Source organism: Candoia aspera, chromosome 1 (genome assembly GCF_035149785.1).
Source record: "Candoia aspera isolate rCanAsp1 chromosome 1, rCanAsp1.hap2, whole genome shotgun sequence".
Taxonomy (NCBI): Eukaryota; Metazoa; Chordata; class Lepidosauria; order Squamata; family Boidae; genus Candoia; species Candoia aspera.
Window position 1 is genome coordinate 259,156,519 of NC_086153.1, and position 16,851 is coordinate 259,173,369.

At 37.8% G+C, this 16,851-nt stretch overlaps 1 protein-coding gene across 2 annotated transcripts in view; it reads right to left on the reverse strand.

Annotated features, from left to right (window-relative positions):
* Nucleotides 1-5,624: 5,624 nt before the first annotated feature.
* The window catches only part of NELL1 (neural EGFL like 1), a 545,320-nt gene continuing 534,093 nt past the window's right edge, over nucleotides 5,625-16,851 (reverse strand). For both annotated transcript variants that reach the window (XM_063289567.1, XM_063289568.1), the window contains 3 exons: nucleotides 13,855-14,031; nucleotides 8,540-8,764; nucleotides 5,625-6,073 (listed from right to left, as the gene is read on the reverse strand). In XM_063289567.1, coding sequence (XP_063145637.1) covers nucleotides 6,023-6,073; nucleotides 8,540-8,764; nucleotides 13,855-14,031 — 453 coding nt within the window. In that variant the 3' untranslated portion in view covers nucleotides 5,625-6,022. The remainder of the gene's footprint in view (nucleotides 6,074-8,539; nucleotides 8,765-13,854; nucleotides 14,032-16,851) is intronic.

Here is a 16,851-nt window from a genome sequence, read left to right on the forward strand (position 1 = left end):
ATATTCAGTTACATATTTCATGCATGAAGTTAAGACATGAAATGTATAATCATACTGAAAATGTTGAAGGAAAGCTTTTAAAAAGTATTTGAGGCTATTAATTATTTCCCCAAGTTAGTGTTTATTTCTGATGTATATAAGGAGATGCTTCCCTGTCTGGATTTACAGGTTGCCATGTACTGTATAGCTACTGAACTGAAAACATGACTTATATATTTGGTCCAATGCAGGTATGTTTCTACTATCTGCCAAACCATCATGATATGGTAGATTTGCTGTATCTTTTTCAGTTGTGGCCTGAATTAATTTCATGCATTCTTTCAGAATATCTATGGCAGGATCTATGCTAGAACTGTTAATTTCTGAGGCACCACTGTGCTGGAATTCTTGTCAACTACAGTTCTGGCCTGGCAACATACATTAATAAATGCAACACAGCATCCACTGTGTTTATAATGCACCTTAGGGCCACATGTACCAATACATAATGTTTTAATTGTTGGAGAACCATTTCCAACATATGCCAACTTTATACTGAAGTTATAGAAGAAGTAAGAAGTTTGTTTATATAAATGTATGTGGGTGTGGGTGTGTGCATGTGCATCTGGGTGTGTATGGTGTATACATGTATACAGAGAGAGAAAGAGAGATACACATATTGACTTTATGCTTCCATGCCAGTATGACTGAAGAATGGAGGTTATTTTGCAAAAGAATTTTAAAAAATCAATAGAGGCCAATGTATTTTTTTCATTCATTTGTGCTGCCATTTTATGCTGCTTTTTTATTTTATTGCATGCATATCTTTGCATCTGTGTATGAATGATACATCATGAGGTTATTCACAGCTGTATAGATATGTTGGTACATGGTGAAAAAAAGCCTTAAAGAACATTAATTTTCTGCTCATGGAACATCCCTCCCTGACTCTAGTCAGAGAAATGAGGAGGGAGAGATTTGCTATAAAATTATGTGTATTTTAATCACTAACATAAGAGCAATACTGGAGAACAAAATAGACTACAACTTCAAAGATTGAGGAGTACATCCTGTGCATCATAATAATCCACCGATTATAGTAAAAGGGAAAAAAACACTAGTATAGATTGGCTGTAGGTTAGATTATTAGGCACTTCGAAAAGATTTTGGAAGATGTTTCAGTTGATACTAGATGATCAAAAATTTTAACAGTTACTCATTACCGTATGTCCAATATTATGCCAACTGCATATGCTGACAATGCTAGTTCTAATGACAAAACACTGTGGTGGTATTTTCCTTTAATTATTATTAAGTAAGAGTGGCATTAAAAAAAAACAACTTAGTCATCACCCAGAGTAATATACGCAGTCCTCCAACCTTTGTTCTTACAAGTCTATAATAGCAACCCAATGTCACTGAGAAACTCTACAGCTGAGTGAAGACATGAAGTCAAGTCTCATTATTCGCTATGCCAAAGAGATTCTTTTTAATGAATGTATGATCTACATATGCTATAAGGTAAAGGTAAAGGTTTCCCTTGACATTAAGTCCAGTCGTCTCCGACTCTAGGGGGCGGTGCTCATCTCCATTTCAAAGCCGAAGAGCCGGAGTTTGTCCGTAGACACTTCCGTGGTCATGTGGCTGGCATGACTACACGGAACGCCGTTACCTGCCCGCCGAAGCGGTACCTATTAATCTACTCACATTTGCATGTTTTTGAACTGCTAGGTTGGCAGGAGCTGGGACTAGCAACGGGAGCTCACCCCGTCATGCGGATTCGAACTGCCAACCTTCCGATCGGCAAGCTCAGCAGCTCAGTGGTTTAACCCACAGCGCCACCGCGTCCCTATGCTATATTTACTCCAAAATAAGGTCCATTGAGAAGCGCAGCCTAATAGCTGAGGAACAGAACATTAAAAAGCCCATAATAGCTTACCTTCTTTCAGATCTGTACTGCTTCTTCCCCTACCCCAACTCTGAGATATAATCAGCCAGATATTCAGGAAAGAACTTTTTAAATTATTGCTCCCAGGATTTGGAATTCTCCAAAATTCAGCACACACAAAGACTGAAACAAAACTGTGGAGGCAGGAAGATCTGTACTCAGGAATTTATTTAGATGCCACAAGTTTTAAATCGCTCCCCCTTACATCCCAAAGCACGGTATCATTTCCTCCAGTTGAATTATCAGTGGCTTTACAGTATGATTTACAAAATGCTTTAATGGCATGGTTTGCAAATGTCCTTTGAGGATTTTAAAAAACACAGTTTATAATAAATACCATTGTTAAACAATGCAAATATAATCAATACACAGTGTATGTCAAGAGGGAAAAAATGTTTAAAAACAAAAAGCAAAGATGGAGTCCTACATACATAGGGCTGCCTTTGTTTTCTTCAGTGATAGGGAATTGTTTGCACATTTACAATCATGTTATGCCTGAAGGGAATTCACTGACATTGAAGTAAACAACAGAGCTTTTTATGAAGCTCCATCCATGCACTGAAAAATTCCACTGTGTGCACCAAAGATACTGGATCAAGGGACATATTTTAGGTTGCATTGCAGTGTTACATGCTCATATCCTGGTAAATTTCAATGCTCAGTTGAGACCAAAGAGTGTATATATAACCCAGACTTTCCTAATATTGTGTAATATCTCCTTAGTACAGTGATTTTTGCAACTTAATATGAGGCCAGATGCTGCCTATCCTTTCACTATAGGTACTCAACTGAGAGCATCCTCAGTGAGGATCAAAAAAGTGACAATGGCAGCCAAAACTGTGCAAAGTCATCTTTATGTATGTGTGTGACACATGTAAAAAGGGGTGGGCCTTCACTTGCATAGTTGCAGCTGCCACCTTCACTTTTTAATGTCCCTCCCCTCTCCCCCATCCCAGCAGACCATCCCTATACCTGACCACTCTTTTTTTTAGGAATCAGGTTTTCATTTCTTGGCTCCAATCACTAACATAATATGCACTTGTGTGCGGGATCTAGTCCTGAATATTCCCCCCAAATTTATTAAAAATAGTAAAAGGTAATCAAGCAGAATGATGACCACAAATGCTTTGACAACACAACTTAAGACAAGGGCAACAGTGCCAGCAAGCCACCTTCCTTCTGCTTAACAGGAATGTCAGGATCCAATACTGAATTTTCCCCAAAGGAAGACAGGTATGAATTTAAGATGTGTGTCTGAAACAAGGAAGATTAGACATAAAGAATGGTTATAAACACACACAAGGGTCCTGTGCCATGCCCAGTTTCCTTGCTTTGTGAATATACAGCTGCCAAGTTCAGCTGAAACCCAGGATTTGCCTCCTCCTGCCTTAAATGTATGTGTGTGTGAGAAAGACATGCTTGCATGTGTGAAGAGATGTCAGATAGGCCAGATCTCCATTCTTAAAAAAGGGCAGGATGAGGACAAAAAATTAAATTCATAGCAATTGAATTAATAACTACCAATTAAAATTAATTGCCTGAAAAGTAAGGCACTGATTTGTAAAATTAATTGCTTCCCCCATCTGCATATACAGAATATTCTCTTTTGCACATGGATACATACTGACACCAGATACAGTTAGATACCACAGTCTTCCCTCTTTCCAAGAGAACCATGAAAAACTAAACCAAAAAACCAGAATGGAGAAGGGGTAGATCCACTGGAAAGGGAAGGAAAAAGCAGACGCACAGAGAGAGAGAGTGTGTGTGTGTGCGTGTGTGTGTGTTGGGGGAAGGAAACAATTCCTACCAGGTATGGATGCTCAGGATTTTTAATATTCTTCTGTCTTTATGAAATCTTACAGTTCCCAACTCCTGTTCAAGAGCAGCAGGGCAAAAGCACCGGCTCTCAGGGGGCTTCATGTGTTGAGAGGGAATGCCTGTCCCTGCCTCTGCATCACTGAAACTGAGGTTCCAGAAAAATAAAGGGAAATCCATTGAAAGAGGAGACACTACATCTTTGGACTCTGTGATTTTTTTAAAAAAAATCTTCATTCATAATGACTCAGAAGGAGTGGTGGTGAGGAAGCTTTCAGCCACTCTCCAGGCTCATTTGCATCATTTGCAGTACCTCTACCTCTTGCCCACCCCCTCACTTTCAACAGTGTCTGCATCTGTGTGCTAATGTAAGACAGGCTTCCATTTCAAAGGTAATATTTGTCTTCCTTTCAATTAAACCCAGTGCTTTTTTTCAGATGTGCCATGTTGTATCATTTATAGATCTGAAGACCAAGTTCAGCATTGCTTGTGGCTATACACCTTAATGTGAGGGATTTCACTTTTCAGTTCCCACACAGTCATATATTGTACAGTATATGCTGTGTTGCAGGAGGAGAATTGTACATGGAAACCAGTTGGATATCAGCAGCTATCAAAGTTCTAGGCTGAGACAGGACTTGTATTAGCATTATCAAAGCCTCAGCCTAGCAAAATCATAGCAGGTATCTATCCTTCAAACTTAACCTTTATGCACATTTCAGATGTTTAATTACAGTTTCTGCCCAAGCTTAGGATTTCAAGCAGCCTTTTACAGACAACTAACTTAATGCATTACATCTTGTTGAATGTCAGAAGACGAATGATGGAGCCAAGGGTTCCTGGTGAATGTACTACACTGAAATAAAACTGGAATGGGGGTGGGGGTGGGGGTTTACCACTCTTCTTCCTGGACTACTACTCTGCCTAATGTGATATGCTGTCAGCCTCCCAAGTAGACTAGACAGGAAACATGACCAGATGAGCTAATTCTAGTTTATTTTTAGGCTATGTAAACAGAATCGTGCAAGTCTGAAAGTACAAATCTCCCACCGTCCCTTTTTACAGCCTGATCAGTTAGGGCGGATCCTTTCTAAGTTTCTTTCTCTGCCCACTACCCAGTTGCAGGCTCCTCCCCCGTTTATCTGATTGTTCCCTCCCGTCCCCCTGTCTTCCAAGGTCATTCTCACATTCCATTACATATACTGAAATTATAGTTAACCGCAGTGATATTTACAACTTTCTTACAACTTTTAACATGGAACAGATGAAGAATTTGTTAATTACAGCCTTTGCAATGGAGATGGTAGATGTTATTATACCAAAGCAACTACTCAGGAGAGAGATTATAAACATAGGTATATTGGTGTAAACAATATGAAAAAGTCACCTTTCCCCATACAATCTTATAAGTGTAAAGCCCTTTGATTGCTTTATTGAATGCTACACAACCCTGTATGAATTCCACTTACATTCAATATTTATTGTTTGATTTGCAAACTACAACATGTTGCTAAGCCTAATGTTGATAAGTAGCCTGGTTTTCTGAATAAGCTTGGGAGTGCTGCTGAGGAAAACAATATTATTTTCTCTCTCTTCCTCCACACTGGAATTTTGCTGCTAGCTCATTTGTCTGCAAAAGAAAGTGCTTTTTGCCACTTCATTAAACCTGTGACATTATTCTTTCTTATTTATTTTTTCATAAAGATAGGCTGGGGTTTGATTACTTCCAGCCTGTACAAGTCAAATATACCTTGGAATGTTTTACAGTGTTTGACAGCTATGAAATATAAGTACTATGCAGTTTGACTGTACATACATACATATTTTCATAAATACATCCGGCAGGGACCTCAGAACTAAATAGCCAATAATATGAGACAAAACCACACAGGCAGCCTTACTTTGTAGAACTTTGATCTAATCTAAAATAAAACAGGAATTTCCATTGTGATGTTTCTACACAAATTAAACAAATAAATACACTGCATTTTACTGATGGAATAATTTTAATGCATTTGCAAATGATTTGACAAAAAAGGGTGCAATTTACAACACTCAAAACTTTTAACAACCATTGATTTATATGCATTTTACTGTAAAAGTAGAGAGAAGCCTAGCAAGTAGTGATAGGTCCCAAAGACAACTCCCAAATATCTTCCTCAGAGACTTTGATCATTGTCTGTTGTACAAAACTCCTGCCTCTTACACTGCATTTGTTTGGAAAGTGGAAAATTGCATCAGTTTTCCTCACAAAAAGAATTGTCTCAGTTTTATACTTCAGTTATTGCGAAGACATTCTAAATCCACCGAGCAACAGACATTTCCATTCTGTGTAGAATGGGAAGGAAAAGACAAAGAGGAGGAATTAATGCTAGTAATATAAGTGAAGAAAATAAATCTTTTAATACAGACATTAGCAACCTGGATCTATACCATGAACATTTCGTAATTCTATTTCTAATGGAAGAGAAACAAACTAAGCATTTTCAATTCACTGTTAAGATTCTTGCTTTGTTCATTCCTGAAGCCAGAATAATGTGTCCTGTCTCTATACAAATACCAAATTATGTGACCAAATCCTCTTACACAAAGAGCCAGTCATGCAGAAGTTATATTTGCCTGAGTTACCATCTGCAAGAAAAAAAGGAGAGGGGCATATAATATGACCTGAATCTGGAAAAGTTACACAAAAGGGGAACCAAACATATCTGCGGGTTACATCATCTTCCTTATGAGGAATGGTACCACATTTGGCACTCTCTGTCTGTCTTAGAAAAATGAAAGTGAGAGGAACTATGGCAAAGGTGTCTAAAAGTATGGGTGGTGTGAGGTAAGAAGTTACCTGGACTTTTTTCATTTTGCTTTCATAGGGTGATGCAATGTAGCTAAATATTAAGAAATTAGAACAAATCAAAGGAGGTACTTCTTCACATAACATTCAATGAATGTATGGAATTTGTTATCCCATGATATAGTGAAAGTAATTAACTTAGATTGGTTTAAAAGGGAATTAGACATATGAAGGATAAGCACTACGCTATGAAATGGAAATTCAGTTTTATTCTGTTCCTGCATGTGCCTTCCTATAGGCATCTGGTCCACCTTAGACTTTGGACTAATTCAGTACAGATCTTATATTCTTATTTCCATGGCAAATTTCCTACAATAAAGGTAATATAGTGTTCCAGTTAACATATTGTAGGAAGGATGCATTATTTTTATGCTCAAGAAATCAGATAAAAATGTACTTTATCTTAAAGAATTACACATGAACAATTTTTCAGAAACTTTCTTCTCCAATTCTATCTGTTCAAATTAGCTTTGCTTTTATACAGCTGGATTCATTCCACTAAACGGGGGGGGTGGACAATTTTGGAGGAGCTGGAGGCCACAACCAAGCCTTCCAATCTTTTGAAGGACTACAAGTGATCATCTGCTGCTCAGTGATATTACTAGAAGCTGTATGGCCATTTAATCTTTATTTTTGCAGGGTTTTCCTCCACTGAGGAAGCAGCGAGTAGAGCCTTGTCTAGTCTTGTGGATTAATGATGACCAAGAGAAGAGTCCTTGGAATGATGTGGTGGATTTCAGTAATGCTGCTGGTTCTCAGGAAGGAGGGAGCACATTCCAAGATGGGTGACAAGAGGAAAAATAGTCCAGGAGGCAATTGTGGGAAAACTAAGAGGTTCAGAACAGCCCCGCCCTAGAGCTTCCCCAGGTTATTTCCCTTTAGGTTAGGCAGAGTTGCTTTAATCTGGTAAGATTCTGTCTATACAGTGTTAGCAAATAAAGAACTGAAGTTTGGCTGGACTGATTCTTTGTTATTCTTGGGCTGGGCATCTGCTACTTAATTGTGAGTAATGCTAGATTGTTGTGGTATACATTTCTATTATTGCCAGGATTTTGAAACCCCTTAACATCAACAGAATGGAGTATGATGAAGGTGATGTTACAAATCAAATATTTACTCAGTAACGTTTTCAGTAGACTTTCTTTGTTTCTTTTTTCCTATTAGGTGATCTACTTTTAACTAATCAAACAGTGGAGATATTGGCATCCAGCTCATGAGAATTAAGAAGATCTTTAAAATCCTTTTTCGTTTTGTTAAAAATAACTCAATGCATTCTGCTTTCTATGGTTAATCTTTCATCAATGATATACTGAGCACAATTGTACAACTTTTCCTATTTTTCTGTCCACTTACTGATATTAAATCTTTGTATTATTTTTTTCTGCTTGTCTGTTTATTTTTTAATGATTAATTTTAGAAAAATTGAAAAAAAACACCATTAACAGAACCATCTCCTCATTAATTTGGAAGTATCACTTGAAAGCCATGCCTTTCCTGACCTTTGTTTTCCATGATTCAGCTGCTTTAGGAAAAAAAAAGAGGGTTCTTCCACTTAATCTTTGCCAATTCAACATAAATATATGGCAGCTGCAATTGGAACTCATTAAAAGGCAGGTTACATGTTCAAGTGTAGGTACATACTTAGACGTGCAGTATGTCTAAAATGCACACCTGTAATTAGTATCACTATCCTATCTGCATATCTAAAGTTTTAAACATTATTAACATGCTTTAAAATTGTAGACAGCAATTGAATAGTTCTGGTTCATCCTCCCAGGATAGTAATCACATAATTAGCTTTGCATAATTTTATTGTGGCATACTCATTCTGCTGCTCCATCTTATGGCTGTCTGAAATCAAATGGCAAATTTCTTTTAAAAAAGGAATCCCAGTCTTGCATATACATTCTGTGCAACACTACCTTTTACCACCAAATAAGTACCTTGCATTTGCAGGTTGTACAAGGAGATCCAAGCATTGTCCATACTGAACCACTTAGCCGTGTTATTCCATAGTCATCTAGACAGGTTTTTCGGATATCGTAAGTACCATTATCAGCCAAACAAGGGTCACTGACACAGTGAGGGCAACATTCTCCTTCTGCCATTGCTGTGTAATCACAGTTCAGAGTTGGGCATGCAAGTGGCCAACAGTCCACTTCACCTTCCTATGAAAACCAAAAGAGATCCATCAACACACAAATTGGTACTAATGAAAGAAACAAAAACATCAAAAATAACTTTTTCTTCAAACAAAACATTAATATTATGATTAAGTAATTATCTAAAAATTGGATATTTAGGCTGCAGTCTTGACCCAACAATTGCATTAAACTGGGGCAGAACTGAATACCTACCCATTATTTGAGAAAATGACACTTTGTACGTGGATTTTGGTTCTTTGGTCAAAATATACAGTATTTGTTCTATGTACAATAACTAAGAGTATGCCCCAGCAATAAAGTGACAACAGTGCCCACGCAATAGAGAGATGCTCCATTGGTTGAACCTCAGATTATATTAAGAGTGTCAGATGTCCTTTTTTAATACATAAACTACTCTAAATTAAGTTAACAGGATTGCTTCATTGAATGAACTCTAAGTCAGTAACATCTGTACAATACTTTCAAAATGTGCCTTAAACTCTGCTTAATGATAAATAATTAACAGGATTATTTTATATATTCCAATTATACAATAGCATATTTACCATTATTTTTTCGTAAGTCCAATTTATAGGCCACCCAGAGTGACACACACACACACACACACTTATGTAAAATTATATATCCTATTATATAATTTGGCAGTCCAAATGATATAATGTGGAATCTTCCTAATATCTAGAACTGGTATCAGACTGACTAAACTGGAGTTTTATGGATCCTCTTTTTTTCTCATTTGTGAACAACAAATATTACCCCTCCTCTATTACATAAAGGTTGGCAAATAATCAGCAAGTTCTTTCAGCAATCCTGGATGCAGTTAATCTGATTCTGAAGTTTTAAATTAATCCAAAGTAAACAGGTATTCTTTGACTGTGTCAATCCTGACCCTTTATGCCACTCTTTATAGTTGCCTGGTAGAACATATACCTTCTTGTCAGATAAGACAGAACTTAAAATCAGCATCGAACGTGGCTTTTTCCTTTGTTTTCCTTACTATTTTTCATCAATCTGTTTCTCAAATTACATTCTGACTTTCACTATTTTAGCTTAGAGTTTGAAGTTTCAGTCACCTTCTCTGCAACTTATTCTATACATTGTACAAAAGGAAAGCACAGAGGGCTCTTCATGAATTCAGGCCCTCAGGATCCAATCATGCAGAGAACACTCTGTAACTAATTTATTAGGTTATGCAAAATACTCATCTGGAAATAAAAAAAGAAAAAAGAAAAAAAAAGAAACTTGTGAACCACATCATCCTATCTACTTATCACAAGCTACTTATCCTGTTAAAGCAAAATGCTACATGGTCATTTATAAACACTAAGAAATGATGACACAGTAGTTATGAATTCATACTGCAATTGTCATCTAAGGATATGTTGGTAAATAATTCATTGCACCACTTTTCAGCATGTACAAGAGACTTACTATAGCTTTGTATAATTAAAAGCACAATGGAATCCAGGCAAGATAAGGTGTCTTAGTCACTGGGGATGAAGATAAAGTTGTTCAGCCTATTCTGAGTGAGTACATGGAGAATCAGATAGCACTCTTTAAATACCTGAAGGCAGTCACACAGAACGAAGTCCAGGCCTATTGAATAAGTTGGACTCAATGACCTGTGCAGTCCCTTCCAACTCTAAAATTCTATGACCTTTGGAATAAGGAATACTGTCATTTCTTCAAAGAAGCAACAATTATGTTGTAGAGATTAATATTATTTTATAGTCAGTGTTTTACTCAAACTTGGAAATTTCCACATGATTTTGCAAAAGTGCACCATCGTGCATAGACCTTTCATTATTCTAGTTTTGTGATTTTGCATGATCAGACAACATGACTGCAGTGCTCTAAATGTATATAGATAGTTAATGAAAGAGCCAATGTCTTTACATAATGGGGAAATGGGCACATTACACTCCCTGCCATTATAATGTATTGTGTGATAACCTTGCTCTATTTGGAGTCCCTACATGACCTGTGCAATTCTGGTTCCTATTACAACCGATAAAAGACTACATGAATCAGTTGGTTTGTTTGCTTTTTTCCCATTAGGTCATCTGCAGAATGCCACATCATTTAGGAAAAGTGTTATCCTGATTCCATGTGGACCCAGCATGGAAAGCTTCTGCTCCCCCTTGAGAACCCCTAGGAGTACCAAGTAATTATTTTAAACAATCCCTTGATCAATCAAGAAGCCAAGAACAAACCATGGTATAAGACTCTGATTATATTAAATGGCTACAATTGCCCTAATCTGATTGTAATAAGAAACTGTGAAATTAAAATAGGAAATAGATTCTGTTGAGGTTTGCTACCACTTGGTTTAGCATTATATCAGATGGAAATCTGATTGTTCAGAATATTTTTGAAGGGCCATTTTTTCTGTTGAGAAACATGATTAAATCTGTAATCCTATATCCATTTGCCTAAGGGTATGCTCCATTGAACTCAATAAATAATTATTTTTAAACTTGTATGTGTATGCTTGTATTGCATGATATTTAGTTTTGATTGAGACATACCCTTTCTTACAAAGTCTCTAGACAACAGCTACCTGAACTGGCTAGATGTTAGGTAAACTACATAGCAATGTTGTGTCAAAAAAAAAAAAACCCTGACATGTTCATAATGAGCATTCTGAACTTTAGAATATGTCTCAGAACCCGCAATCAAAGAATAGTTAAATCATTTGGTTGTGTTCTCTGCCATTGAAGCAAAGCATGTCAAGCTCCTGAAGGGAGGGGGAGAAATGCTGAGGGTGAGAAAGAATTATGTTTCAGCTAATGGTGGGGTCCAAGGTCGTATCAGGCAGAGATGGGCAGAGTTGGAATGCTGACCTGTTGAGGGAAAGGGGGGATGGAATGTGAGGGGGGTTCTGATGTGTCTGTGTGCTTTTTATTTGATAGCCTGTGTGAGAATGGTTTTTAGTTGCGGCTTTTTGCTTTAATCTGTTTTTGTTGGTGGTGTTTATTCATTTAGTCGCTTCCGACTCTTCATGACTTCATGGACCAGCCCACGCCAGAGCTTCCTGTCGGTTGTCAACACCCCCAGCTCCCCCAGGGACAAATCCGTCACCTCTAGAATGTCATCCATCCACCTTGCCCTTGGTCGGCCCCTCTTCCTTTTGCCTTCCACTCTCCCTAGCATCAGCATCTTCTCCAGGGTGTCCTGTCTTCTCATTATCTGGCTGAAGTATTTCAGTTTTGCCTTTAATATCATTCCCTCAAGTTAGCAGTCTGGCTTTATTTCCTGGAGGATGGACTGGTTTGATCTTCTGGCAGTCCAAGGCACTCGCAGAATTGTCCTCCAACACCACAGTTCAAAACCATCGATCTTCCTTCTCTCAGCCTTCCTTATGGTCCAGCTCTCGCAGCCATATGTTACTACGGGGAACACCATTGCTTTAACTATGCAGACCTTTGTTGTCAGTGTGATGTCTCTGCTCTTAACTATTTTATCGAGATTTGTCATTGCTCTTCTCCCAAGAATTAAGCGTCTTCTGATTTCCTGACTGCAGTCAGCATCTGCAGTAATCTTCGCGCCTAGAAATACAAAGTCTTTCACTGCCTCTACGTTTTCTCCCTCTATTTGCCAGTTATCAATCAAGCTGGTTGCCATAATCTTGGTTCTTTTGAGGTTTAGCTGCAAGCCAGCTTTTGCACTTTCTTCTTTCACCTTCATCATAAGGCTCCTCAGTTCCTCTTCACTTTCAGCCATCAAAGCGATATCATCTGCATATCTGAGATTGTTAATGTTTCTTCCAGCGATTTTAACTCCAGCCTTGGATTCCTCAAGCCCAGCACGTCGCATGATGTGTTCTGCGTACAAGTTGAATAGGTAGGGTGAGAGTATACAGCCCTGCCGTACTCCTTACCCAATCTTAAACCAGTCCGTTGTTCCGTGGTCTGTTCTTACTGTTGCTACTTGGTCGTTATACAGATTCTTCAGGAGGCATACAAGATGACTTGGTATCCCCATACCACGAAGAACTTGCCACAATTTGTTCTGGTCCACACAGTCAAAGGCTTTAGAATAGTCAATAAAACAGAAATAGATGTTTTTCTGAAACTCCATGGCTTTTTCCATTATCCAGCGGATATTGGCAATTTGGTCCCTAGTTCCTCTGCCTTTTCTAAACCCAGCTTGTACATCTGGCAATTCTCGCTCCATGAATTGCTGAAGTCTACCTTGCAGGATCTTGAGAATTACCTTACTGGCATGTGAGATGAGTGCCACTGTTTGAACCTTCTTTAGTGTTTCCCTTTTTTGGTATGGGGATATAAGTTGATTTTTTCCAATCTGATGGCCATTCTTGTGTTTTCCAAATTTGCTGGCATACAGCATGCATTACCTTGACAGCATCATCTTGCAAGATTTTGAACAGGTCAGCTGGGATGCCGTCATCTCCTGCTGCCTTGTTATTAGCAATGCTTCTTAAGGTCCATTCAACCTCACTCTTCAGGATGTCTGGCTCTAGCTCACTGACCACACCGTCAAAGCTATCCCCAATATTGTTATCCTTCCTATACAGGTCTTCTGTATATTCTTGCCACCTTTTCTTGATCTCTTCTTCTTCTGTTAGGTCCTTGCCATCTTTGTTTTTGATCATACCCATTTTTGCCTGGAATTTACCTCCAATGTTTCTAATTTTCTGGAAGAGGTCTCTTGTCCTTCCTATTCTATTGTCTTCTTCCACTTCCGCACATTGCTTGTTTAAAAATAATTCCTCATCTCTTCTGGCTAACCTCTGGAATTTTGCATTTAATGGGCATATCTCCCCCTAGCACTGTTGCCTTATGCTTTCCTTCTTTCTTGGGCTACTTCTAGTGTCTCAGCAGACAGCCATTTTGGCTTCTTGGTTTACTCTTTCTTTGGGTTGTATTTTGTTGCCACCTCCTGAACAATGTTGCGAACTTCTGTCCAGAGTTCTTCCAGGACCCTCTCTACTAAGTCCAGTCCCTTAAATCTATGCATTTCATCTGGATGCATGAGTCAGAAACTTACTGAGTCCACTTGTCAGAACTTTACAATATGGTTGATTATTACAAACTCTAAGATCTCTTTAAACTTTTTTTAAAATTCCATACCAGACAGCGGCATTGTTGACAGCTGTATGTCCAATTGTCACCACTTCGGTACAGCTTATGCCCATTCTGATCTAAACACTGACTGGTCACTCTGGTATCACATTCGGGGCAACAGAAGAAATCAACACTGAGATTTTCACAGTCACAAGCTGTCCTTCGACAGAAGATCTTGCCATCCTGTTAAGAAAACAAAGAAGCAATATAAAGCAAATACCACTAAATAAAAGGTTATAAATTAACATATTTATAAGGACAAGTTTGGCAATGAGTTAGCGAGTCATATTTAGAAGTTTTATTTATAATGCCATTTATGTCATATGCAGCTTATTGAGACTCTTACTTAATACATCAATTAATGAAATATTTGTTTTGAATATAAGAAGGGGTGGCAGTACTTCCCTCAAGAAATAAGAATATAATCAAATCGAAGTTCTGTGTCTATTATGAAATAGAAATAAATGAAATATTTTGCCCTCTAAATGTTCTGACTTCAACCATCCATGTTTCTGGTTTTGTTCAAAACTGAAACAAAATGTACATATTCTGATTATCCTGCAAGTTGCAATTAGGCTGTTGTTTTATGGCTGGTGACTGGATTGCTTCTTTCAATTTTAATTCAGCCTAGCCAGTATAGCAGCAGGGACCAGTCATGACCCTGCAACTATTGGTTTAGCTTAGATTGGTGAGGTGGGAGCAGAGACTTGAAAGCTGAGAGGAAGGCAGGATACAGCCAAAGAAAAGCAAACTAAATACTTGTCAGACGACATCATCATCACCACCTTGCAACGAAAAAGTTTGAGTTCACTCTAAGACCTGTACATTGTATTTGTGTTGTGCAGTGTTTTTTTTCAGCCAGCAGCTGCCTCTATGTGCAAGCCAAAATATCAAAGAACAGTATAGTTACCAAAAACAACACCCCCACCCCACAAAAAAATCTATTGCTTGGTCTTGCTATGAAAGTGGGATGATGGCGCCTACTGAAAAACTGATCAAAGGGATGATTTTTAAAGATGCTTTAAAAACAATAGAGAAAAATTCGTAGGAATGTAAGGATGTAGAATTTGTGCTTGCCTGGCTGGGCTTTTTATCTCCAGGCTGGAAGAGGGTCTACTTGAAAGGAATGTTCATGAGATGTTGTCTTGGTAATGTGTTGGCTGAGCACCCAAGGACTTCTTGAAAGAAAAGAAGGTAAGAAGTGTGGGGGTTTTCTGATAATCACATCTAAACTAAATTATTCTCAACTGGTGAGAGATGATCATTGTCCCCATTGTATCCTAAGTATTATTGATTGATTGATTTAAGTTTTAAGAATTGATTGATTTAAGTTTTAAAAATCATTCTTTTGCACGTTGCCTGCCCTGTTGTGTCAACTACTGTTATGGCTCTGGGATGAAAAACTATCCCAGGTTCTATTGTTTTCTATAGGCAGAACATTTTAAATGGCTTTGAGTTTTGTTCCATGAAAATGTTTTGACTGGGGCTTTGCCTTCCAAGCTTGAAACCAAAAAGGAATATTTTGTGCACAGCCCTATTTATTAATTAATGCTTCAATCAAAGAATGTCTTTGGCTTTAGTTTCATTTTTTTTCTTTTAGTGCTTTGCTATGAATCTATTTTTTTTTAATATGATTAAATACCTTTGGAGCCAACCTAAAGCAAATCACATAATTGTATCTATTAGTCAAAAGCAACAAACCAACCAACCCAGTAACAGTTTCTTTCAAAGCCAGTCATGTGCTTTCCTTTACATTCTCACATCAAAAAATTATTACAAAGGCAGCAGATAGCTTGGAATTAATTATATATTCACTAGATTGATGTGACTGTCTTTCTTGGTTACTGGGCAGCAACTATGGTAAAAAAATATGTTATATGGCATTCACTGCTTAGAATAAATGAACAAACATACCAGTGAGCACAATTATGCTGATTTTGGAAATACATATTAACTCTGCTTATGGGACGTCTTGCTTATTAAATAATTCCTACCATCGCAGAGGCTTCAAATATAGGGCTATTTACATTCCAACAGAGTTGTAAAGCAATATATTTTTACCATTTCTCCTGCTTTTATCTTTTGAGCCAAAATTCAAAACAGTGTTTCTTCCAGTTAGCTTAGCATCTTTATGACAAATTTTTGTCCAAAAAATTATCTACAACTATAAAAGGTTATCTTACATTTGTTGATAAGAATTGAAGATGTTGCTAAATGGACATAGGGGCCAATGTGTACACTCAGAAAAATGTGGATGATTTTGACAATTAGCCTGAAGATTAGCCTTTGTTTGGGGAGATGCTGCTTGCCTGGTGAATTTTGTAAGTCTAATCTGGGCTTCCCTATCCTATCCTACCCTATCCTCATCTCCTTCTAGGTCATTTTTCTATTGTTCTTTCCTTTCCTCAGCAGTACAGTTATCCTTTTCCTTTATTCTACCTTCATTCTGCTATTTTTTCATTTTTCTTTTTTTCTGTTTTGGGTGGAAGGAGAGAAGGAAGTGTGTGTATATTTATGCAAGAGAATGGTTTGTGTAATAGAGAGAAAGTGGCTGTATGTGCAAGTGCGATCTATTAATTTTGCAAATGGGATACTTTATTTTATATTCAATCCATTTTAATTAGTTGTGCTTTGTGTGGGGGGTGGTATTTTTATCCTGGCTGTGACCAATTTTTCTGGAGTAGCACTCTTGACAAGTATCCATAGACATGCACACGTATGGTACATGCACACATTTACAGTAGAGATCACCAGGATTAGTTTCTACTAGAGTGGGCAACCTATGTAAGGAATGCAGCAGATTTTTATTTATGCTTTCTAGTTGTTAATTTACTCTTCCCAAGCTATAGAGAAGTATCACAGGATGACACTAAGTCTCCTAAGTCTCACAAGATGACACTGCTTTACAGCTGGGATCTAGAACATGCTAACTCATCCAGATTTTACAGGTTCAGCAGAAACAGAAGAAAGAAGATCCCATAGGTAACCAGGGCCAAAATGTTA